This window comes from Chamaea fasciata, unplaced genomic scaffold, assembly GCF_029207755.1.
Source record: "Chamaea fasciata isolate MVZ Bird 193981 ecotype frontalis unplaced genomic scaffold, bChaFas1.0.hap1 SCAF_3, whole genome shotgun sequence".
In the NCBI taxonomy this organism is placed as follows: domain Eukaryota; kingdom Metazoa; phylum Chordata; class Aves; order Passeriformes; family Sylviidae; genus Chamaea; species Chamaea fasciata.
In genome coordinates, this window is record NW_027094088.1 from 2598867 (window position 1) to 2622612 (window position 23746).

The 23746-nt window shown below is 45.5% G+C and overlaps 1 protein-coding gene across 2 annotated transcripts in view; it reads right to left on the bottom strand.

The window, feature by feature from the left end:
* SPRED2 (sprouty related EVH1 domain containing 2) overlaps positions 1-23746 on the bottom strand; it is a 57604-nt gene that overhangs the window by 31156 nt on the left and 2702 nt on the right. The window contains exon 1 of one of the 2 annotated variants that reach the window (XM_066177751.1): positions 1881-1932. The exons of the other annotated variant lie outside the window; for it this stretch is intronic. Within the exon in view, the coding sequence (XP_066033848.1) occupies positions 1881-1897 (17 nt within the window). The 5' untranslated portion in view covers positions 1898-1932. Of the gene's footprint in view, positions 1-1880; positions 1933-23746 lie in introns of those variants that run through there. 2 annotated transcript variants of the gene reach the window in all.

The following is a 23746-nucleotide window of genomic DNA, read 5'->3' on the forward strand; positions in this document are numbered from 1 at the left end:
AAATCGTTCCTGAAATACATACATACATACACATATATATATATTCAAAAATGTATGTATTATGTAGTCCTGCATGGACTAAATCCATTTCTTCTTGGTCAGCACAACATCCTTTCCTGTGCCAGACTTGCCCAGTGATCCCCACAAAGTGCTGCACACGTGGGCAAAACCTCAAATGAACTGGAAGCAGCTTTTCAGGGAAAAACAAAAAAAAAAGCTGGCTTACAAGCATGCTGATAGGCAAGCAAAGATCCACTGCTGCAGCTCAAGCACACGGAATTTAAAGTCTCTCCCCAGAAATTAGCTTATTACACGAACAATATTGAATTAAAATGACATTTTAATGGCACTGGGGCAGATTAACTTACAACTTGGTATTGAAGAATTTACGCAACATTGTTGAAACCGTGTTACAGCTATCAAAAGTCAGGAGGAAAGCTTGTTACAAAAATACCCAAAACAATGTTTGATTTGTTTTTTCCCCCCTAAAAGGCAGCCATGACATCACTAACGACAAAACTTTTAATGAGCAACCATTCAGAGAAATCTCTTAATAAAGACTTCCCTTCGAATTTGCTGAATGGATCAAATTTGCAATAAATGGTTAGAGGTGCACACGGTGATACATCTTGAAAAGTTAATATATAAAAGTTAATATATGAAGCATAATATATTTGAATAATTTGCCCTGCACCTCATGAAATACAGGCAAGAGCTGCAGCCTCCAGCCCTCCTATTTTCGTGCAAGAGTATAAAATATTAACAGATTACAAGGAAGCTAATTAGCACCATCATTTACAGTAATGAGTAATAAATTGTTGTTGCATGACAGATAGTATTTGCTTTATATCACGTGTAAGATAAGCAAAAATCACATAAAAAAAGTTTAGCTAGCCAAACAGGTAGATTCCTAAGATCTGCATCCTGAATTGATTCACCCCACCTCAAAAAAAAAAAAAAAAGAAAACACAACCAAGTTCTATCCTAATTTTTTTCCTAATATAAACTGACCGCAAGCGCTCCACTCCTGCTATCCCATGTTAGCCAATGGACAGCAATACTTAGCAAAAAAAACCCCCAAACCCAAGTGACAACCACAGAAACTGCACTCCATAAAAGTGATTATGTCTGCAGACAAACACGTACAGAGTGTTCCTGTAAACTCCAGGTTTACAAAGAAAAGGAAAAAAAAAAAATGCTTCGCCCAAAGGAAGTTGAATTTCCCCCCACTCCCCTCCATTTTGATCAGTGGAGACTACAACTATATTTATCCCTCTGTAAACATCCTCAATGACACGTACGTTGTAACTACGAAGAGCAGATAATATTTTGCAAATATTAAAGAAATAAAATAATTCAGTGACTCAGTTCCAGCTGGGTCTGTATCAGAGGAGGGGTGAGGGAGTAAGCAAGATAACTGCAGTCTAAATCGAAAGGGTTTTCATCTTTTGCCAGATAAATGAAGATAAAAAAAGAAAAGACGACATTCTTGGCTGTATCAAAACCAGCACGCACATTGTTTTTTGCCTTCAACCTTTTTTATAAATCCCCTGCTCCATCAGATGTCCATGGAGAGGGACACCAAGGGCCACAGCTTCCCAGGCGGCATCTATTTTTCCTACTGGTATTTAAAGAAAGGGTGAATGTTAAACCATTAGTTCTGGAAGAAAAAAAAAAAAAAAGGTATGTAACCATAAATGAAACGCTGCATTTCACAGAAGAATTCGTACACATCCACTGATAAATTATATGCTGATTTAGACAATATTCAGAAGGGCTGTGGGAGCAGACGGGGGGAAGGCAGAGGAAATAAAAAAAAAGAACCCCAAGAGTAAAAATTAAAAAAATTACAGAATTCCACGCAGCCAGAGCACTCTTACCTGCCGGAGGATGCCATTTCCTCTGCATTTTAAACCCTCCCTGCTCCTTTTTAGCACCATTGCCAGCAGCAGCCTCCCTGTGTGTGCGCGCCGCTTTACCCCGGGCGGGCAGGGCAAGGGAAGGCAAGGGAAGGCAAGGGAAGGCAAGGGAAGGCAAGGGAAGGCAAGGGAAGGCAAGGGAAGGCAAGGGAAGGCAAGGGAAGGCAAGGGAAGGCAAGGGAAGGCAAGGGAAGGCAAGGGAAGGCAAGGGAAGGCAAGGGAAGGCAAGGGAAGGCAAGGGAAGGCAAGGGAAGGCAAGGGAAGGCAAGGGAAGGCAAGGGAAGGCAAGGGAAGGCAAGGGAAGGCAAGGGAAGGCAAGGGAAGGCAAGGGAAGGCAAGGGAAGGCAAGGGAAGGCAAGGGAAGGCAAGGGAAGGCAAGGGAAGGCAAGGGAAGGCAAGGGAAGGCAAGGGAAGGCAAGGGAAGGCAAGGGAAGGCAAGGGAAGGCAAGGGAAGGCAAGGGAAGGCTTCCCCCCGTGCGTGATTCAGTCTCCTTGAGGGATGTGCTGCATTGTGCTGCCTGACTCATCCCAGAGGCATTCCGCACATCGCAGTCCCAGCCCGGACCATTACTCACCGGCAATATCCTCCCGGGCTTTAGGGAGGAAAGGGAACATCGACCAAAGATCCTTGTTTCCCCACCCCGGCTTATATAGGCTGGGGGGGGGAAAAAAATAATATGAAATGAAATAAAATAATTACGATACAGCTGTCACAAAGTCGTGATGGAGGGTGTTTTAGCAGCGTGCTGCCCAGCCCCACCGCACCCGCAGGGCTGCAAACAGGTCCAAAGTTGAATGCAGGTGGTTATTTCCTCAGGTCAGCCCGTCAGCACTTTATTCCCAAAAGCTGCCAACGCCGCGCTGGGACAAAGAAGTCCAAACAGCTCACCCAGCCTTCCGACGTGCGTGCCTCCATCCCGGCTTTTAGTGGGGTTTTAAAGACTTCCAGCGGGCAATGAGTTGCTATCTCTAAGGACCAGCCACAAATCCTCACACACCCCATCTTTGCTGGCAGCCCGCACGACTGAAGTGCCCGCAGTGACATCCCTGCACACGAAATTTGTTTGGGACGCTCCCTTGGTGCTCAGGAACCTTCACAACTGCTGGAAGCCCCCTTGTCCAGCCAGGTGTGTCCCCAGGTGTGTCCCCGCAGGCTCTACAATGGTCCCTATCGCCCTCTCAGTAAAGCAGAAACGTTGCTCGAGAAAACGCCTCAGCACCGATAACGGGAATAAAAATTGTGACACCGGGGCTTCTGAAAGCAGCTTCTAAAAATACCTGCCCAGTTTCTGAACTAATCTATGCTGATGATTAGGCAGGAGGGGAGGAGAAAGCTAACTAAGTGTTTCCAGGCTCAGCTGCCTCTGTCTGCCTTAAATCCAAACGGTTTTAACCCCGATATGAGACAAAAATCCCTTTTTCCCCCGAGGTGGGGAATAGTGACAAAGGTGATGCTGCATCCCCACTTTCCTGACAACCTAAAATCACAGCCGCTCCTGAAAAACTTCATGCTTGGACCACGGAAACGTGGAGCTAAGGAGCAAGGAGGCTTGAACCCAGCTTCAGTGAGCAGACACCAGGCTGCATGGAGACATCTGGGACATCAGAGGGGCTTTGGACTGGATGGCCTTTAAAGGTCCCTTTCCATCCAAACCCTTTGGATTCTATGACATTCTGTCATTTGTTCACTGCTTCTCTCCAGCCCCCAGCCAGCACGTGTGCAGGTGCAGCTTGACTAGATTTTTGTCATGACAATGCAAACAAGCCACAGCCCAAAGCCACGATGAAGGCAACAGGCAGCAAGAGTTTGTTACAGTGGCATCAATGGACAGCTGCATTTACTGAGTTTCAATACGCAACGTAAAAAGGTCTTTAGTTAAATGGCCAAAGCATAGTCTGGGTTGGCAGAAGAGCATTTGCAACCAATGGTTTAACTCATCAGTCAGAGTATCAGTAATTAAAAATAATAGGTGGTGTTATTTCAGATTTTAATTGCACATCCCCAGTCCACATCTCATCCTACCCAGATGTGCCAGGATCTGCCACTTCACTTTCCTCTTCAAGCTCTGCAGCAACACTGCTTTTACCTCCAAATGCTTAAGGCAGCACCCACCAGGCTCAATCCTCATCCGTCTCCAGCAACAACTCAGCACTCAAGTCCAAAGCAATGTCAGCCAGAAAAATTCCAGAAAGCTGCCTGGCAATTTTTGCCGCAAGTCCAGTTTCTAAAGCTTTTCTCCCAAGGGATGGGGGAAGATGAAATTAGCCTCCCTGTGTAAGACAAAACTATCCTTGAATAAGCTGTGTTGTAATCGTGTTTCTGAAACAACATCTTGAGCAGTTACATCTCCCCAAAGCTTTCCTGTTTTCTTGCCCTCCTACTGGTCTGCAGAGGACCATCCTGCCACTGCTCCCCCTGAAAACTCAAGGCTCAGCACACAGAGAGACCTGGGACCATCAGGAGGCTCTTACAGATGAGCAACATTAACAAACAGTTCCAGCACGACAAATTACACAGAAAAGCCATCACACTGCACAGGTACCACAATCTCTGCCCTGCCCAGGGTCAGGAGCAGGTGGGGACAAACACCGAGTGTGAAAATGCAAGACAGAAAAAACCTCTCTGCTACAAATGTTTCTCAGCATGCTCAACCCATAGGGATGGAAATAACGCCTTTTGTCTACAACCAGAAGCTGTTTCATCAAGAAGAACCACCAGCTCATTCAGCTGGCTTCAAGCCCTGCTCCCAAGGGTTCTCTCCAGAGGGAAGTAGATATCAAGTCACTGGATCAGCATCAACTGAATCACTCACTGGTTGGGTTCTCACCTTTGCACATGTTCTTTAACCTCAAGGTTAAGCTAACAAACCTCAGCTCCAGGATTGGCAATCCTGCTGCCCTTTAAAAAAAAAACAACACTAAAATAACTATTATTTTTCCCCTTAAATACTGCCCAGTCCAGCAGATTGCACACCCAACCCCTACTAGCTCAGTGTGAAACACCCTCCGAAGTTTTCTTGCAATTCCTGCTGCGGACTGCCGAGCGGCTGTGCCAACACATGAACGTTTTCCCCATTTCCCAGCAAAACTCATGCTGCTGCAGGGCTCTGCTGTTGGAAATCTAAAGCAAACACTGCACCTGGAGAGCCAGCAAGGTGGTGGGATCTGCCTTTTGCTGCCTGCCAGCCAACTGCAAGCACAGTTCAAAGAGCTGAGACAGTGGCTGGAGCAAGAGGAACCCATTTTCACTGCAGCTGCTGGAGTTGTGGTGGTGAGGAGAAGGAAATTCAGTCACCCTGTTACCAGCAGTCATGTCAACGGGCTGAACTTCTGCAGCAAAACATTAACAGAGCCCTGGAAATTGTGAAGAGAGCACAAAGTTGTCTCGGCAGGCAATTCCAGTGCAGCGTGAGGCGTCTGAGTATCTGCAGTCCCGGGTCCGTTTTGGGAATACTGAACCTTGTTATGCCTCACCCTCTGGAAACACACCGGGCAACCCACCTCAAGTGCAGCATTCAAGATTAACCACAGCAACACTGCCTGAACACTGCTGGCTGCGCCTTGCAAGAGGTAAAGGAGGTCACTTTTCACCGTTTTTTGTTTAAATTAAAAAAAAAAACCAAACCAAACAAAACCAAAAACAGAACAAACGAACAAAAAAACCCCAACCAAACACCAAACAGCAGGAAGTAGGGCAGAAACAGGAAAAAAGGGCACAAAAGTAGATCCTTAGGAAGGACTTCAGACATTTTATAGCACGCTTTAGGCTGCTCAACGTTCCAGAAGCACCGAAATGCTCCTCCCTACATATCATTACCACGTTTTCCCTATTTTGAATGTCATTCTCGTGGATGAATGGACCTTTGTACATATGTATGACAACAACAACAACAAAATGACCCCAGCATGGATGGGTATTTCCAGCCAGGATCTGGGTGGAGGCCATATGGATTTCATTTTCCTGCAAGACAGATCAAAGGGAAGCGCCGAGAGCGTCTTACTCGACTCCAAATAAACATCCACGACCAGAAAAGAGGTTACACAAATGACATGCACCGAGCTCCTCCACGCTGGAAAAGCCTCATGTGCTTTTCTTCTAATTAAACCCTTCCTCCATGGCTGCTAATTGATACCTGGACAAACAGCAGTAATATACTCCAGGAAATCGAACCCTGTACTTTGCCTTACTTGTGTGACACGGCCTCTGTCATCACAGGGCACGCTGCAAACTTTCATTTTCTTGATAGGAAACTGGATTAAAAAAACAAGCTACTGCAAAGCCAAGGCCTTGCTCCTCCCTTTTTATTTTGCACTTTAATATCCAGCTCCAAGTAGAGGTACTTAAGTGTGAGTCTTTTAACCACTGCGTCTTTGCTTTCCCTTTCTTCAGGATCATTTTTTTTTTCTAACCAGGTGAGTACTCTCAGACTACTTACGCACATCATCCTAAACCAAAATGTATCATTTTGTGTCTTCTCCAGTTTCTTCCCTCTAGATTTCACATCATCTTTACTGCTCTCTGAGGGCTGGCACCGTTTTCTGGAAAGCCCCACGCCCCAACTCAATATCCCATGGCAAAACCACCAGCAGACCAAGAGGCAAACAGCAGGATATGATAACCTTTATCCACCTACACTCCTAAAATCACAGAAAAACTCCCTTAAAACCCCGCTGACCACATCCAGTTTCACACTCTCCAGCAGTCTGATGTTGACTGCACTTCCTGTCAGCCAGCTCCCTTTTCTGCCAGGGACTGACTTGAACTAACCAGCTCCAAGTTTTCAGGATCACTCTGCTTCTCTGTCAGTGGTAGTAAAACAGTTTCTTGCCCTGAAAACTGTACCTTTGTCCAGCTCTTCTTTTCAGTGCTCTTGGGAACAAGCTGCTGTTCTCCAGACTTAAAGGAAGATGAGCAACGCTTATGACTCCACTTTCATTTTTTTGCAATGTGGGAATTATTTTATTGCTCATTTATGACAGTGATCCTCACATTCTGCATCCTTCAGAGCACAGAAAGAACACAAGGGCAGGTTTCCCCTCCTGTGAAGGGAACTGCAAGTGTCACCCAGGCCTGCCTTGGACCAGGACACCCAGCATTAACTGTTTTCCTAAGGGCAGGCAGCGGTAGGACAAGGGGGAATGGCTTTAAGATGAAAGAAGGCAGGTTTAGGTTAAATATTAAAAATGAATTCTTTATTCAGAGGGTGGTGAGGCAACTGAGAAGTTGTGGATGCCCCATTCCTGAAGTGCTCAAGGTCAGGTGGGAGGGGGTTTTGAGCATCCTGGTCTAGTGGGACCTTGTCTAGGTCCCTTCCAACCCAAATCACTCTGTGGCTCTACAATCCTATTTCTCAGCTTACTGATTTTACTATTTAACTGCTACAGCAGGCAGCGATTTCTCACCAGTACCTTCAGTTTCCTCTGGCCAACTGTGCGCATCTCCTAACCCCTGCTCTGCTCTCCCTGCAGCCAGCTTTTCCTGTTTACATCTCCGCAGCCGCCACTTCCCTCGCACAGCCCAAGGGCTTTGGGGAAAGGACAAACAAACAAGCATTTCCTCAAGATGCTGGCAGTTGCGTGCCTGTGCCTCTCTCCCCACTCCCCACCACTGTCCTCCTCCTCCTCCTCCTGGTCACAGCACTGTCACATGCATTTAATGGCTCGTATTTCCTGTGCTCTGCCTTGACAGGGCAGAATCCTTGAAATGCTGAAAGATTCGGTGGGCGCCAAGTGTCCCTGGCAAGAGGGATTTTGCTTGCACACGCAGCAGAGAAATCCATCAGGGGAATCATCTTGGAGTCATCCTGTTTCCTCATTCTGGCAGGCAAGGATGAGTTGTTCAACACACTGCATGCCTCTCGCATTTCCTTCCAAAATTCCTTCCAAAAAGGTTCAGTATAGGGACACCTGGAGTGCCCTGATACACATAAAGGGGATCAAAGACTCCCATGGTCTTTCCTTTCAGCAGCAAAGATGGTGAAGCAGCCTCTCATCCTGTACCCATCAGGGTTTTTTTGGTACACTCACTATCACCTGAATCTTCTGGATTCACTGGGGAACACCACAACATCAGACCAAAAAAAACCTGCCAACAGCTTATGCAACTCTATTAATTTAAATGGTCACAGCACCGTTTAAAAGCATCAAAAAATGAACCCTGAAAAGAAGCAACATTATCTCCTTGCAGAAGATGTGCGGGAAGAAAGCATCTACCTTTCCTGTCTGGGCCAAGCCCCATCTCTACCATATACTGTCCATTTCCAATAAATTATTGAAGTATCTATCTACATGGGAGGAAGAAGATATACCCTGATTACCCTGATTTTTTTTTTCCTAACTTCACACTGGTTTTCCTCTGTCTCAAGCTGTCGAACAACCACTCTACGCATGTTCAGCAGATGATAATGAAACCACAAGTGTTTATCTCAATCCAAAATGGCTTCATTTTTTTTCCCCCCTTCCCCTTAAACTCAGATTTAACTAGGGTTTTAATACCAAGGACAAAAAGGTGCATGCTCACCCTTTTATGCTCCACCTACAAACTTGGTTTGTTTTTTTTCTTAAAGCAGTTTCATCCAGCTACAAGCCTGACTTTAGGATTTATCTGCCTCTGCCACTATGACTGCCCTGCAAGACCTTCTTTTCCACTAGAAATTAATATTCAGAGAAAACAGCAATGGCTTTCTGGCCTGCTAAAGGAGAGGAGTTTGTATTCCTTGCCCAAAAGCAAGACGAGTGCAAACTTTGCTGAACAGTTTGCGCCACGATGGGAAATCACAAAGGGACAGGATGTCTGAAAAAAAAAAAAAAACAACCCCAAACCCAACCCCAAACCAAAGAAAACTCCTCCATGCCTCTCAGAGTGTGATAAAGGGATAATTCCAGCATGAATCTGCAAGGTGGGGCAAAGGCCCACGAGCTGCTCCTTTGTCCAGGGACGCCTTTTTTATTAATGGTCGCACCGTGAGGAGGCTGCTGCCCAGCCTTTGAAATAGACAGCTGAGGGGGAAAGTCAGCCACTCATCCAAAATCCAGTGCTCTCCCTTGGAAATGCACCGATGATGCATGCCATCAGTTTTGAGAGGGGAAAAAAAAATCACCTTTCTCCTGTCTTTACCCTGTCCAGATGTGCTTGGGCTGCAATGAGTCCAGAGAGGACTTGGGAATTAAGTCCCCCATCCAACACACACATACACACTTCAGGAGGAATATATTTACACATTTAATGCGCATACTAACAAACTGTGCTGAGATCAGCTAAAAGTCACGAAAGTCACTAGTGGAGCAGCTGAAAAGATTGTTTCCATCCCATTATAACGAGGCAAAGCAACATCTGGACGTGGCAAACAGGCACTTCCCTGTTGCCTAATGGCCAAAGCTCACCTTGCTAGAGGATTAGGTGGAAATTCTGGGGCTGTCTCAAGAGAAAGCCTAGGACGTAACGGCGTCTCTCTTCTGGAATTCCAGCTAACACTCCAGATAGGAGTCCCCCAGGTGCACTCACAACCAAGAAAATGAAGTTTAGCCGAAACAACGCTTTGCCAAAACCAACACAAGGACAGTGACCTCTGGAATTTGGTGCTACTTGCAGATGTCCTAAAGGATGCCATCGACCGGGCCATAAAAAAGGTACTTTAACCCTTGGCAGTGATTCATCTAGATATTTTTTTTTTTCCCCTAGCAAAAAGCCTTATTACTGAGGGAAGAGTTTCCTACTATTTAAAGGGAAATTCAGAGGAGAACAAGCAGATACTAATTTGTTGTAAAGACAGATAAACATGTACAGGAAATACTTCCATGAAGGTCCTGATCCTCTGAAGATTAACAATCCACAGCACTGGAGACAAAACCATGACACCGAGGAAACAAGCGAACTATAAAAACAGGAAGAAGCGGAAGCTTTTTTTTTTTTTTTTTTTTTCATGTTATTTTGAGGGAATATTTGTTTTTCTGAAGCTTAAGACACCAGCAAAAGCCTCCATGCGCAGGTCATGCTATTCTCTACAGCAAAGCAGCTGCAGTGAGTTTCCTCACCCCGGTCCCCAGAGCTGTCGGATGGGAAGCATTTTTCACCTCATCTAAAGCCACGATGAATTCGTGCACGGACAATACTCCGGAGCTGACACCGATAAATCAAGTTATTTTGATGCTGCATTTCCCCCACAGCCCCGGGACCGGCCGTTCCCTCCAGTCCGTGTGTGTTTTTGGTGTATTTACCGTAACAATATTAAGGTAGCACTCGTCGGAAACGAAGGGCTTTGCCACGAACTGAAAAGTTGTTCTGGACTCTCCCGCCTTAAGTTTTTCGTCCAAATGAAAATAAAACCATCACCACTGTCAAAGACAAGGATGCAGCTGGGATGTGCTGGGGCCAACTGGGCACTGAAAAGTTTAGATTTTCTGAGCTGACAGGCACTGAGTCCCAAGCAAACACTGCACTGGACCTGAGCCCGTGGAAAAGGCTCCCAAAATTGAGTGACTGTGGGTGTGGAGTTTGGATAGAAGCGTGTGATAGCACAGGGTGGAAAAGTTAAGAGTTTAAAGCTTTAGAATATAGTAATATATATATAAAACAAGATGGATGTTTTAGGGTGTAGGCCAGTCCTTTTTTTTCACCTTCTTCTTCATGGCTCTGGGTGGGATTTTGTAATTGGGTAGAAAAGTCCACATTGCGGGCCCCGGGTGGTTGGTTCTTGGGTTAAAAGTAAAAATAATTCAGGTGCCATTTCATAATCGGACAGTTTATCCTTAAAAGGCCTTGTAGAGAGTGAAGTATGGCTCCATTTTTTACTCATGTTAGCTAGAAGTGCTGTAGAACTCACAGTTTGTTAAGACTGTACTATAGATAAGAACTAATAAACATCTGAGTCCGAACGAGAAACTCCATCTCATGCATTTAACCCCGACCCTGGCAAAAAAAACCCCATAAAATGCAACAGAGCCAACCACTTCTGCAGCAACCTGGTGGCACAACTATTTCCAGACCATGACAAGCCACCAAAGCCAAACAGATCCCATCACTTTGTCTGGAGGCACCCAACTCTGCTTCTGCCTCAGAAACATCTTGTGTTTGCTCATGGTGGCATCGCAGGGAGCCCTCAGACTCCTGCTCCATCATACATAACTTATCTTCCTAAAGTCAGTCAGGCTGAGGCACAGCACTGACATCAATTTGTCTTCACTCAGCATCTTTCTGAAGCAACTTCTCCACCTTTTTCTTGCAAAAACAGGCAAGAAATTCAGATAATTCCCACTGCAACCAAAGCCATGCACACGTCCTCGATGCCACCAGCCTAGGAGCAGAATTCAAATCAAGTCTGCAGAATTCCCAGAGCACAGAAAGCCACCAATGCAGAAAATAAGTTTAACTTGACCTGAAAGAGAGGTTTAAATATTTATGCTCCTAATATGTCCTCATCACTTCATTTTTCAGTACCATTTATAGTTGAATAAAAATAAAGGATGACTGAAAGTCCTCCCTTTGAGCTTGGGCATTCACTGTTTAGGAAATACAACTGAATTTCCGCATTAGTTAACTATCAGGGGGAAATCGTTAAGAAAACGCGAGTGCAACACCCTCAGCCCGGCTTTCCACTTGGATTTGACCTCTGCCACAACTGCAGTGATGATGCAGATGTTATTCGTACGGTTACTGCACACAAATACAGAAGTATCTCTACACTGGATCAAATATTAAGCAGCTGCTATTTGTCTGACACACGCTACACCCAGCCACACGCCTTCTGCTTCTGCATTAAGAAGAACGGTGGCTGCCTGCAACAGCATTAGTTACCTGCCTTTTGCCAATTCACATTTCCTTCCCACAGGATTACTTACATCCCCCATGCCTGCTGAAACTGCTGCAAACTCAATAGACCAGTTTTTTACCTTTGCTGCCGTCTGGGTTTGTCTGCCCCACGTGTTTTTATTGAGAACAAACGCTCCACACCGCCTTCGAGCTCCTCCTGTTAAGTACTGGTATTGATAATTAAATAACTCACATCGGTTACAGGCAGAAATTGGGATGATAACAATAATAAAAATAACAGAGGGAGCCCATGAGCACCAGCTTCTAGGAAATGACTATCAGAAACACTCCTGAAGTTCCTGCTCTCTGGCTAATTAAGTACTTGAGGTGGTGATATGGAGCTGCACCCATGCTTACCAAGGCTTCCTGTACTTTCCACCCTGATATGTCACCCAGAAAGGTAATTTCAACTCTGAAATGACACCCAGATATCCTGACTTCGCCCTTTATTTGCTCCAGATGAAGGAGTGAGACACCAAAAACCCTGTGCAATGCTTCCACAGAAGTACCAAACTTAATACAAGTGTTTTGCTCCATTGTCTGCCAATACCCAAGAGACACTTTCAGAAAATCCTAACTGGCTCCTCAAGTCCTTTTCTTCAAAGCATATAAAAATAGCATGGAGGAACAGCAAAGCACAATAAAATGGAGGGTGCCTCATCCAACTTCTGAGCTCTGGTGACAGGACACAGTGTCCAGGACAGTTGTAAGCCAGATGATGCTGAAAGAGTTGGACTTTTGTTCTGGGACATCTCACAGCTCCTTCACTTTGCACAGTCCTGGCTGCAAGGGGCATTTTTGCTTTATCCATTAAATCCCAGTGTTTGACAAGTCATTCGTGTACTTGTCACGCCAACTACACGAAAAATAAAATCACAACAAAAACAGTTGGGAAAAAAAAAAAAATTCAAGCAGCTTAAAAAAAAATAAATCTTCATGGCACTCACAGACTCTCCTGCCAGCCAAAGCAGTGATGGGGAAGGCTGAGCTCTGGTGCCAGGGACCCCAGATACTCCTCATGCCTATAATGACCAGCTGTTTCCAGCATGGAGGGTGGCACAGGCACTATTTCAAAAATCCCACTCCTGGACAGTGCCTGGGACTTCCTCTGCCAAGCAATTGTGGCACTGCAAGCTCCGAGGGGCTCCTGACTTGCCCTCCTGAAATGCTGCTGTGGAATGGGCACAGAGGGCTTTGGCGAGCCCAGAGGTGCTCACTACTCTCCCTGAGCAGTTTTATTAACCTGCACCCACGGGCTGCTGAAGGTGCTACATCCCATTTGGATTTGTAGGGATCAAATGAAGCTTTTCTTTGGATAGGGAGTAATTTTTTTTGCACGGTGCCACAACGCTTGTTCGGGCAAGCTTTCAATTCACCTGGGGCAAGCATGCTCTTCAAGCTTAATTAGGTCACATCCCCAGCTTAAAAAAAACTTAATTGAGACTTCATGCCAACCTATGCTCCGCTCTGCGTGTCTCTCATGCCTCGTGTAATAGAAGTCCAAGGGTGGGAGAGCAGCGTCGGGTGGGAAGAAGGTTTAATTTTAGCCAAAAGGAAGAACAGAGTCAGCACACTGCCTAGCTAAAGAAACAAACAAACAAACAAATATAAAAATCCACTCTGCCACGGCATGAGCTGACTAGTATTCGCATATGACCCATAAGGCAGAGAGGAGTCAAAAATGTCAAAATGAGTGTCAAAAAGCACTCACAAAACTAGAGGTACAACCATGGAAAACACAAGCCAAGAGCGCTCTGCTGTAAAACGTGGGGGGACAGCCTGCACAAGCCTGGGAGATGCCAACAGGGCACTCCTGACGAAACCAAGGCTTATCCTGCAGAGGGGAAGTTATCACACACAGGAGCAAGCATCTTTTTTAAGCAAGAGGTTAGTGTACTTAACATCTTAATTAGCTCCTGAATGACAAAGACACAGTGCTGCAAAAAAAGCTCCTGTATTTAAAACGTTCCAAAATAAGATTAATATACAGGGATTGGATTTTAGCCTTCTTGGTATTTCTTTCCCCCTATATTTAAGGTCTAGTTTTCACAATAAGTTGCACGTAAAATAGCAAGAACATACACAAGCTGCAAACAAGAACAAACCTTTCAACTTTTCTTCATTCAATTAACTGAAGGAACTCATTCACATTCCCTGTAATTCAGCACCTTCCAGTAAGCCACACTTTGCCCTCTCTCCAGTCATATGTTCCTTCCTGGGATTCAAAGACTTCCCTTTGGTGGCAAGGCACTTTTTAAATCCCCTTTATGAATTACACAGCAAGAGATGCCCTGAAACAGGTGCTCAGCCAAGGACAATCCTATTGAAGCCATCCAAAGGAAAACCCTCCTTGGTTTTCTGCCATCTCACTGAGCTAGGGAGCTCTAAAGGACAACTCTGGCAATTTACAGGTACCACTGCCCTGCACCTTGTATAGAATACACATCACTGAGAAAAAGATTATAAACTTCCCAAGTTTTCTGCTGCCCAGAACTTGAAGCAAAACATCAGCGAAACACCTCAAAGGGGGTTACTTCCCTCATCCATCAATACTTACCATTTCCAAGTGTCTTAAAATACATGACATAATGGGAAAAATTACCTGTGGATTGGGGGGGGGGGGGGGGGAAATCCAACCAGCTCTTCTGCATTTTCCCTTCACTGTTTGCTTTGCACTGTGGAGTTCCATGCCCCCACCTCCCCATCAGTCATGCTTCAGCTGCCTCTCCCTGGCTATTTACTCAGGGCTGGGTACAGCCAGGAATTCCTCCGTGTAACAAAATGTACAAATGTGCTTTTATGTGGGGCATTTCCATGCTGGAGAGTGCTCTCAAGGAGTTTCCCTTCTCTGTCCTGGCTTTACTCAAGTTCAGGGGGCAGCAGAAGTTTCTTGCTGGCAAAAGTCACGTGTGGAAGTAAAGGAAAGGGGCTCAACATTTATCCCAAACACCTAAGGAAATGAGAGCTTTCAAGAGTGCAGAATCCAGAACATTAGATGTGATAAGGCTTAACAGGTAAGGAAATGGCCAGGTGCTCTGAATCTGGGAGGGAATGCACCCCTCAGCAATAAGCCAAGCAAGACTCTCGCCGTCTAACACCATCTGCAGACACGAAGATTCACTTCTGCTGGTCTAAGAAAAAGAGTCACCACCTCCTCGTGCCCTCTTCTAGCAAAGGGTGACCCAACTGGCCCAAATTCACATCATGGCAGTTAATAAAACCATGAGCTGAAATGAATCAGTACAAAAAAATCCCTGTTTTTTTCTGCTGACTCATCACCAATGAAGATAAATTTCTCTGCCATTCCTCTCCCCACTGCTCTCGTTACACACAGGGATGTTTACTTTAATACCCACTGTAAAATAAATCTGATGCTAACCACACTCAGAAGGAACATCAGCAGCTGCCTACCAAGTATTTTTTTAAGGCACGCTAAGATTTGGAGAGCCATTTTCACATAAAAGATGAGCGAGGACGTGAAGGATGTGCCTTTGATGCTTGGTTCTCAGCTGAAAGCAGAGTTAATGTTGACCATGTCAAGAGACAACCTCTTCCACATGTGACCCAAAAGATGAATGATGATTTGAAGATTGTCCCATGACGATCTGAAGAACGCCCAGCCATTTTTAGTCCCACCTCAACCATTTGTACCCCAAGCACAGAAATCAGAGCGATTTTTCCCTTCTATGTAGAAGCAAAGCACTACCTGCAGCTGACTGTGCTCAGGAGGGTTACCAGACTCCTGTAGAACCACAAAACCTGGTCAATGGTCTTGTGAGAAATCATTCCTCCCATTCCTGCAGCAGAGAACGAGCAAAAGGAGGAAACAGTCTAATAATATTTAATTGCTTTTTTTCCTTCCTTTATATGAATTTTGCACAAAAGGCACGCGTTGGAAAAATCTCAACACCTAAGTGCTGGAGAAAAGGATGTATTTTCTCCTCCGTATCACCTTACCTCAAACCATCACAGAAAGCTTAGTTCTATTCACAACCCGAAGAGAAGGGATTAGCAAAATTACTCTGTGATTTTATTGCTTCCATCACTGCAGAACGTGGGGTGCATTTGGCCAGCAGAGGCAAACCCAAAGCAGCCAAGGGCTCTCCTGCTCACTGCTATTCCCCTCTGGTTTTGTTGAAGTCAGCACTGAGAAAGCAAATTAAGCTTCCAGCTCTCAGCTCCTACAGTGACTCCAGAAGTTTATGTGTTTTCTCTTTAAAACATGAATGGGAAAGCGTACACAAACACCCTTCTTTCCCCCATCCCTTCCTTCCCGCAAGAAAGGCTGTTTATTTTTTTATTTGACCTTATGAAAGGTTGGGGAAGCTATTCCACCAATAGTCTGATAAAGGTAGCCCACGCTTCCTTAGGGATATAGCAAAGGGAAGGAGGGGGAAAAAAAAAACAACCAACCACCCACCAAAACACCCCCAAAGCTGCTAGACATATTATTTAATGACTTTTGGATGGAACAGCAAATTTTATCGACTAATTAACCCAGTCTACAGTTCACCCAAGGCTTCCATGAACTCGAAAATACCGAGTAAATGGATGGAGAAGCATTAAGCACTGCAGAATTTCAGTGCTCCGTAGCCAAACCAAGATAAAAGTGCCTCAGATGGGGGCTTTTTGTGTTTCAATTTATGCAACTTCAGGACCACCATTTCTAAAACAGTCCATGTGGCTACCAGCTCTGGGGAACAATCGTTTTTTTGCTGATTACATGGATTTGGAACGAAGAGGAAACGGAATGCGCTGGAAATTTATTTCAGGACTCTTGTTTAAAGGCACACATGCAGAACCAAACCAAATGAGTGGTTGGTGGCAGACTTTGTTAAGCTGTAATTTTATTTTTCATTCATGGGCTGTGATTTTCAAGGGCTCACTGGGGAAGGATCAGCACAGCTGAGGTCACTGGCACACCAACCAAAAACTGGAAGACCCTGGCTAGATCCCGGCCTCTGAGCACACACTTATTCCTAGGACACAGTAAAAAGCCTGGGAGAGAAGCAAGATATTTAATGTGCAAGCACAGGAGAGAATTTGGGTAAAAACATCACAAGTAAGGCAAGCACACATATTATAACATCATCCAGGCAAGGTGGCCACAGCAATCCCAGGATCAACAAACTCTTCTGGAGTTCAATCCAAGGCATCAAAATAAGCCTGTTGCTGTCTCCTAAGCGTTTCTACGCACACCATAATCCTATAATCATAATTTTGAGGTGGGGGAAGGTCATCATCCCCCACGTACACATCGAGTCAAAGAGATAAAATTCCCTCACCTTCCTCCTGACTCTGCCCATCCTCACAGCTCTGTGTTGGTGAAGATACCAACCCAAAATGGTCACTGATGCAGACAGACTGACCTGGGAAGGTTTAGGACTCCTGGGTAAGGGTGAGGGAAACACAGACTGATAAAAGCACAAACAAACTGATAAATGGCTTTAAAAAAAAAAAAAAGAGTCGATATTTATCATGTAACTTGTTTTAGGAACTACTGTAAAAAGGCACATCACTGACCTGATAAGATCTTCCAAATCCGTGGAGTTTATGTACACATAGGCACAAGGGGAAAAGGTTTATTTGGACTTTAGGGTTCTTCCTGTGGGATGCAGTGTTTATAAAGGGTATTTCTAGAACTTCCTGACTGCATTTGTGAGATCGTGCTCTCTGTGTGCCTCCAGCTCCCCCTCCACACCAGCCTGTCCCTCTACTATCAATATCCCTTTAATTTTTTTCATTTTATTTATTGTTTTTAACCAATCTGGTTAACTCTGCTTTTCGCTTCCTTCAAATAACAAGCAGCAGCTCCTCTCCAGCACTGCTTAGTAATTTTCCAGCCATTCAATACACTCATGAAGTATTAGTACAACAAAATGCCAAATAGTTGCACAGAAAAGAAAGGAGGAAATTTTTCCCTTAAGCAGCTCTAATGGCTTAATTGTACTGCAGCCTTTTATTCTTGCTTTTAAACACAGAAAACAAGCCCTGCACTCTCTTTTTTTTCTCCTGGTTCAACTGAAGTGCCTTTTAAAAAACACAAGGTCATTCAGGCAATGCAAGTATGAGAATTACTATTTTATAAAACTCTATACCATTTCCTAACCCTCCTTCATCTTTACAGCCAGCAAGCTGCATACACACAGTAACAACACGTAAAGAAATGATGGGCTGCAACCAGCTTAACACCTCCCATGCCAAGCTTCAGTCAAGGATGAATTAGGTTGGCAGCATTATAAACCTCCAGTGATAAAAGTGTTTAAAATAAAAAGCCCACCACTGAAGTATCAGTGGCTTTTCTGTAATTTATAAATACGTGGAGCATAACAAGCTCCTGAAATACAGAGATTTACACAGAGGTCTGACAGAGGTGTCTGTACCTTCATGAAGCTGTATGAAAAGCTGGGGTTTTAATCCAGCTTCAAAAATGAAAATAAAAACTTTAAGAAGAAATCAGCAGTAAGGAATCAGACACCTTGGTTTTAAGTAAATTGTTGAAATTGTGGAAAAAATTGGAGAAGGCAGCTCTAGGTCTGGCCCCCACCTTCAGCAACACGCTCTCCCACGCCAGCAGAGGAGGGCGAATTTCTCAACATCATCAAGACCCACTGCATGGGGCACCTACGGCAAAATTAGGCATTCATCACCCCACTGAACCACTGGACCCCTGACCTCAAGCTCTCACCCACAGAGAGGTGCCAAGATCCAAGTGTCACAGTAATCACACAAATGAATGAAACAAAAGTAAGTAACTGAACGAAAGCTAAGCTACACGTCTATAAACCTCCAAGCATGCTTTAAATTAACCTAGGCAACACTTTGAGATCTCTACATAATTTTTGAGAACGAGACAGTTTGTAAAATAATTGCAACCCCAGAGCCAGATCCCCGCAGCAGCAGCAGCCGACTGCACTCGCCAGTTCTGCTGATGCCTTCCAGCAGCTCTTTTATGGCATCCCTGGGATCACTGGAAAACAAAAGAAAGAGCTCTCCGGTATCAGGACCTGGATGCTTCTCCCCTTCACAGCCCTCAAGGTTTTACAAAGATGGATGCAGCGACAAGCCGAAAATTGCTACCAAGGCATGATCCCAGCTATTCACCCGCGCCTCGCCTCCTTCTGCCCCAACCTGAGGCCAAGCACACGCTTCCCTCTGTGCTGCAACTTGAAGCATTAGTTAGCAACCTTCTCTCAGCTCCAGGGCATACCTTTCCACTTGTAAAACCAGGTCAACAGCCAGCATGCCTTACAAGCACTTGGAAGCCCAGGAGGGAATGTTTGGACATGTCAGGGAAGAAATGCGGCGGGTTGGAGGGAAGCTGAGCTCTCTGCTTTTAATGAGTGGGGGGTGAACATGATGATGGGTATCTTTTTGGGCAGCATCCTCCCCAAAACAGGGACCTGCTCAAGGTTAGGAGTCATTACAGCTGCAGGAAAAGAAGTGCTGCCGATATTTAAAGGGAGAAAACCAGACAGAAAGAAGGGAGACCCTTCTTTCACCTCATGTATGTCATCCAGAAAAACGCTTTCCACCACCAGTATGGGAATTAATAAATAAATAAAAAGCATAAATGGTCCAGAGACTGAAACAAAAGAAAGTAAATTACACAGGTGCGCTTTAGCTCAGATACTAATTGCTGCCAGTGGCATCAACTGATCCTAAGCATGGACTTAATTCCTATAAAACCACATCATTTAAGAAATGTCTCTCTGCAGGTGAGGGGAGGACCAGCGAGGAGCTGGTAGGTGAACTGTGGAGCTGCAACAGGCTCCAGTGTTTAGGGAAGAAGCTTTTTGATTTCCCACAGCGTTTTGACACTCTGCTGTACGAGTGCCTTCAGTGTATTTTAAGTATTGCAATGGCAACCGATCTTGCTCTCAGCTACTCACAGGGGCAAGAAATGTTCTACATTTTAACGTACAGGAGGGAAGCGGCCACTTCTAGCTAGCAAGAAAAGAAGTAATGGGACTATCCAAACAGGATGTATGTATAATGCAGCTAAAAAAACCCAACAAGCTAAGTGTTTCCAGACCTCCTTGGGACTTGAGTGCATGTGCAGAACACGCTGCTGTCCTTGCATGGCAGCACAGGTCCCTACACGTTTCCCACAGGAAGGATCAAAAGACGCTATCAGGTTTTACAACACAGCTCCCAGCCTGGCAAAGAGCAGCAGAGGGGGAGCAGTGATCAACCCAACCTTCCAGTTAAAAAAAGAGGGAGAAGTGGTTACCCTCAACAAGAGACAGACACGTGTTTTCCTAGGGAGAGATGCACACAGGTAATGACTCCCAATGCTACTTCTGAAAGGCCATTTATCCTTCGAGCAGTTCACTGAAGACATTAATTCTGCCTTGCATTTCTCCTCGTTTCTGCAGTACCTCAGACAAAAAGCTCTAGCTAGCAAGCAACAAGCTTCATCACCATCACAGTCCTCAGGTCATGGAATGCTTTTCTCCTTGCCAGACGCTGCTGTCAAAGTCCAACAATCCCACTTTAGAGAACACCACAGATGGGGAAATCAACTTCTGTTGTTAGAAAGTCCCGTAAAACCCTCCTCCCCACGCCTGCCAGTAAGAAGTTTCCTTCCTAGCTGGAATAGCCATCAGCAGTACTCAGCTGATAGACTCAAGATCTCTCCTCTGATTACACGTAGGAGTTGAGAACAAGGAGGGGGGAGAAAGGAACACAACAAATCCCCAAAACATAGCCCTTGAAATGCAAGTTGCAAGCAAAGAAAGCCAAAGAATAAAGTTATTCAAAGCCTATTGTAAGAACGAGCAGGCGAGAGACAAAAACAGTGCGGAGAAAAGGAAATGGGGACAGAAAACGAGATGGAGCGAAGACATCCGCCTGAACTTTGAGACGATGTCCACCTGCCCACACAAAACTTGTCTGACATCAAGCTGGAGCAGAAGGAAGAGGTTGGGTGCATTTGCAGGTACCAAGACTGCTGGTGATAAACCTCCCAGAAGTGCTGTGCTGGCAGGCAGAAGTGCAGCAGCAGTGCATTGCTTTGCTTTTCTTGCCCCTCCCATCCTGCAGCCCCATGGCCTCCACTCCTGCAGCACTGGGGGCCAGCAGATGGTTTTCTTTGCCTTGCGAGGAACCAAATCCTGAGAAACCACGTGGGCAAACCCAGCTTTTGCTCCCAAGAGCTGATGCAAAACCCAAGGTGTGGGTCAGACCCAGAGAGAAGGCGGCCAGCACAGCCCAGCTGCATTTCTCTGCAGCCCGAGAGGGTCAGGTTTACAGCACTGAGCAAGCACCAGAAAAATAACTGATTAAAGGAAATCTGACAAAGAAAGGGGGTGGACGTGGGTAGAGAAACGGGAAGGAAGGAAAACTCAGAAGATCTTGGCAGAGAACCAGTAGGTAAGAAAAGAAAAGGAAAAAAAAAAAAAAAGAAAGAAAAAGAAGAAAATAAACCATTAGGAACCATCAGCTGAGTTTACCCATGGCCAAAGCAAGCAAGATGCTGGGAGATGCTGCCCTGCTCTGCTCGCTGCCAGGCTTGGAGCAGACCTCTCTTTCCAGTGCTGGGATTTACGTGACAACAGCTTCCTGCTTGCTTTTGGGAGTCGACAGAAATGGGGACCTGCCGCAGCTCCTATCTCCCGTCAATCAACTCCACAGTCTATCTGTGCCTTTTTTAGTCAACTGACCTTTCCTATTTCCCTTCTTTTTTTTTAAATTCTACACTGCTTTAGAAGCCCAAGTCCTCCAAAAATCAAATGCTCCACTTAGCGAACAGGGCATATATCAAAAACACAGTCTTCAGAGCTGTACTTTTAGTCTCACTGATCTCTGTGCCCTCTCCACCCCTGCACAGCTCTTGCAAGAAAGATCACCTTGTGCTATTAAAAAGAGGAGGGAAAGAAAGGAAAACAAAAAAGCCACATTTTTCAATGAATTTGTCGTAGGGAGCAGCTCCTATGTCCATTGTGCTGGAGGGAAGGAAATTGAATTTATCAATTCTTCAAGCAGGCCAGAGCACGTGTAAGAAAGAAAAAGGAGGGATTGAAACCAATAGTCAAGTCGTGCCTCATTCCTGAGCTCCTGTTTTCCAGCCTGGTCCAGAAGAAGGAGGACAGCTACCATCATCTCCCTGCAATTTGGTGGCCGACAGGAAACAATTTTGTGGTTTAAATCCGGCTAAGAGCAAACCAAGCCCATGTCAAGAGCCAGCCTCGCCACACAACGCACTTTTGTTTGCAGCCTCAGGATTTAATTAAGCAGGTAGATAAAACCTACCTTTTAACCCACGCTCCGGGGTGTGCCTCGGTGAGATAAAAAAAAACAGGCTGCAAAAACAGGTCAAAGATGATTCCACTGTTGGCGCAGCATCTGCGCCGCACTCCGACACCGTCCCACCGTGCTCCTCGAGGAGGGGAGCTGCACCAAAAATTCTCGCTCTCTGGCCCAAAGGAAGGTTGGTTTGGTTTCTCCTTTTCGGTGCTGCACCTGGGTTGTTATCCATGGGGCTGCACGGGGCCAAGAGCACGGTTTAATGTGCTGAGAAATTAAAAAGCCAGCTCCCTTTTGCTTGTGGCACCTCTCTTCCCATACGTTTCCCTTCCAGCTGCCTGACCAAACACCCTCTCCACACATCTTCCACCTACAATTTCTTTTCAAGCCACTTCCAAAACAGAAGCAGAAAGAGCAGAAAGGGTAAATCCCTTCTTTCTTTCCCTCTCCTCTTCATCTGACAGATCTATTATTCCCCTGTAAACAACAACTTCTCCCACAGACCGAACAAAGCAGCTACTTGCATGTCATATTTTAAACAGGCATGTTTTCAGGCCAAGAAATAAACAGTTACATTTTGGCAATCCCTCATTTCCTGTCCTATTTGCGAGTGATAATGTCATAACACACAGCGTGTCCCATGCCTTCCTCCCTGGCTGAAACTCGCAGCAAAATAATTCAGCCGAATGAGCTGCCTTTGATACCTACAGAAAAATCATCAGAATGGGGCAAAAATGCTGTGAAAATGAAGGGATGGGGGGGGAATATATATATATATGTATATGTATATATTTTACCACAAAGGGCAAACTGCAATATTGATGGATTCAGAGCAAACAGCACTCAGAGGTGGAGGCAAGTGAGATTTTGGACTGGTAAAAGAACCAGCAAGAATAAGTTAATTTGCTTTCCACAGACTGGACAAACGCATCGGTGTGATCTCAAGCCACATTCCGCTGTCCCGGACACCACCACAGCAACCCCTACACATGTGCCACTTAACCCAGCCGGTTAAAAACCTCCGGGGGGAACCAGTCCCACTTGCAAACACTTGGCATGAGCGCTCCCAGCTCACCGGAATAAATCGGGCGTGCCTCGGAGCAGCGGGGACAGTCCCGGGACACAGCCCAGCCCGGCTCCATCCCAAGCAGCGAGAGGCTGCGGGACCAACACTTCCTCGTTCTCTGACCTTTTCCATTTAATTACTTCCTGTGACTTTCTTGGAGCCGTGCATCGGAACGGCAGCCTCCGGGCAGAACCGAGTGGCTTTTGAAGGGTTCAGCTCCATTCTCCTCCTCACAAGCCACGGGCAGCCCCATCCAGGATGGTTTTGGAGAGGGTTGCTCATTTTTTGGGAGGGGCAGCGCTTGCCCGAAATCCCCCCACGGCAGCTTTGAGCCTCTGATTTATTATCTGGCATCCCCATTCTGCTCCCAGCCTGCAAAACGTGCGAGGGCCAAGGAGGGAAGCAGAAATATAAAGGCTGAGATGCCTTTATACCTTTTTAAATATATATATATATGCCTTGCTCGCTTGGCAATGACAAATTGACCTCTAAGTATCGATCATAAATGGTGCAGTTCTGAAGGCACCGATGAGTTTCCAGCATCCTAAGCCCTTGTTCGTTTCCGTCCTCGGTTTTATAAATTACCTCAAAACTCAGAGGCTAATCCAGCTGTTAGCAAGAAACTACAAAAAAAAAAAAAAAGGCAGAAAAAATAAGGGGGGAAACCCCTTACTAAACCCTTATTATTTACTTGAAGAGGGTTAT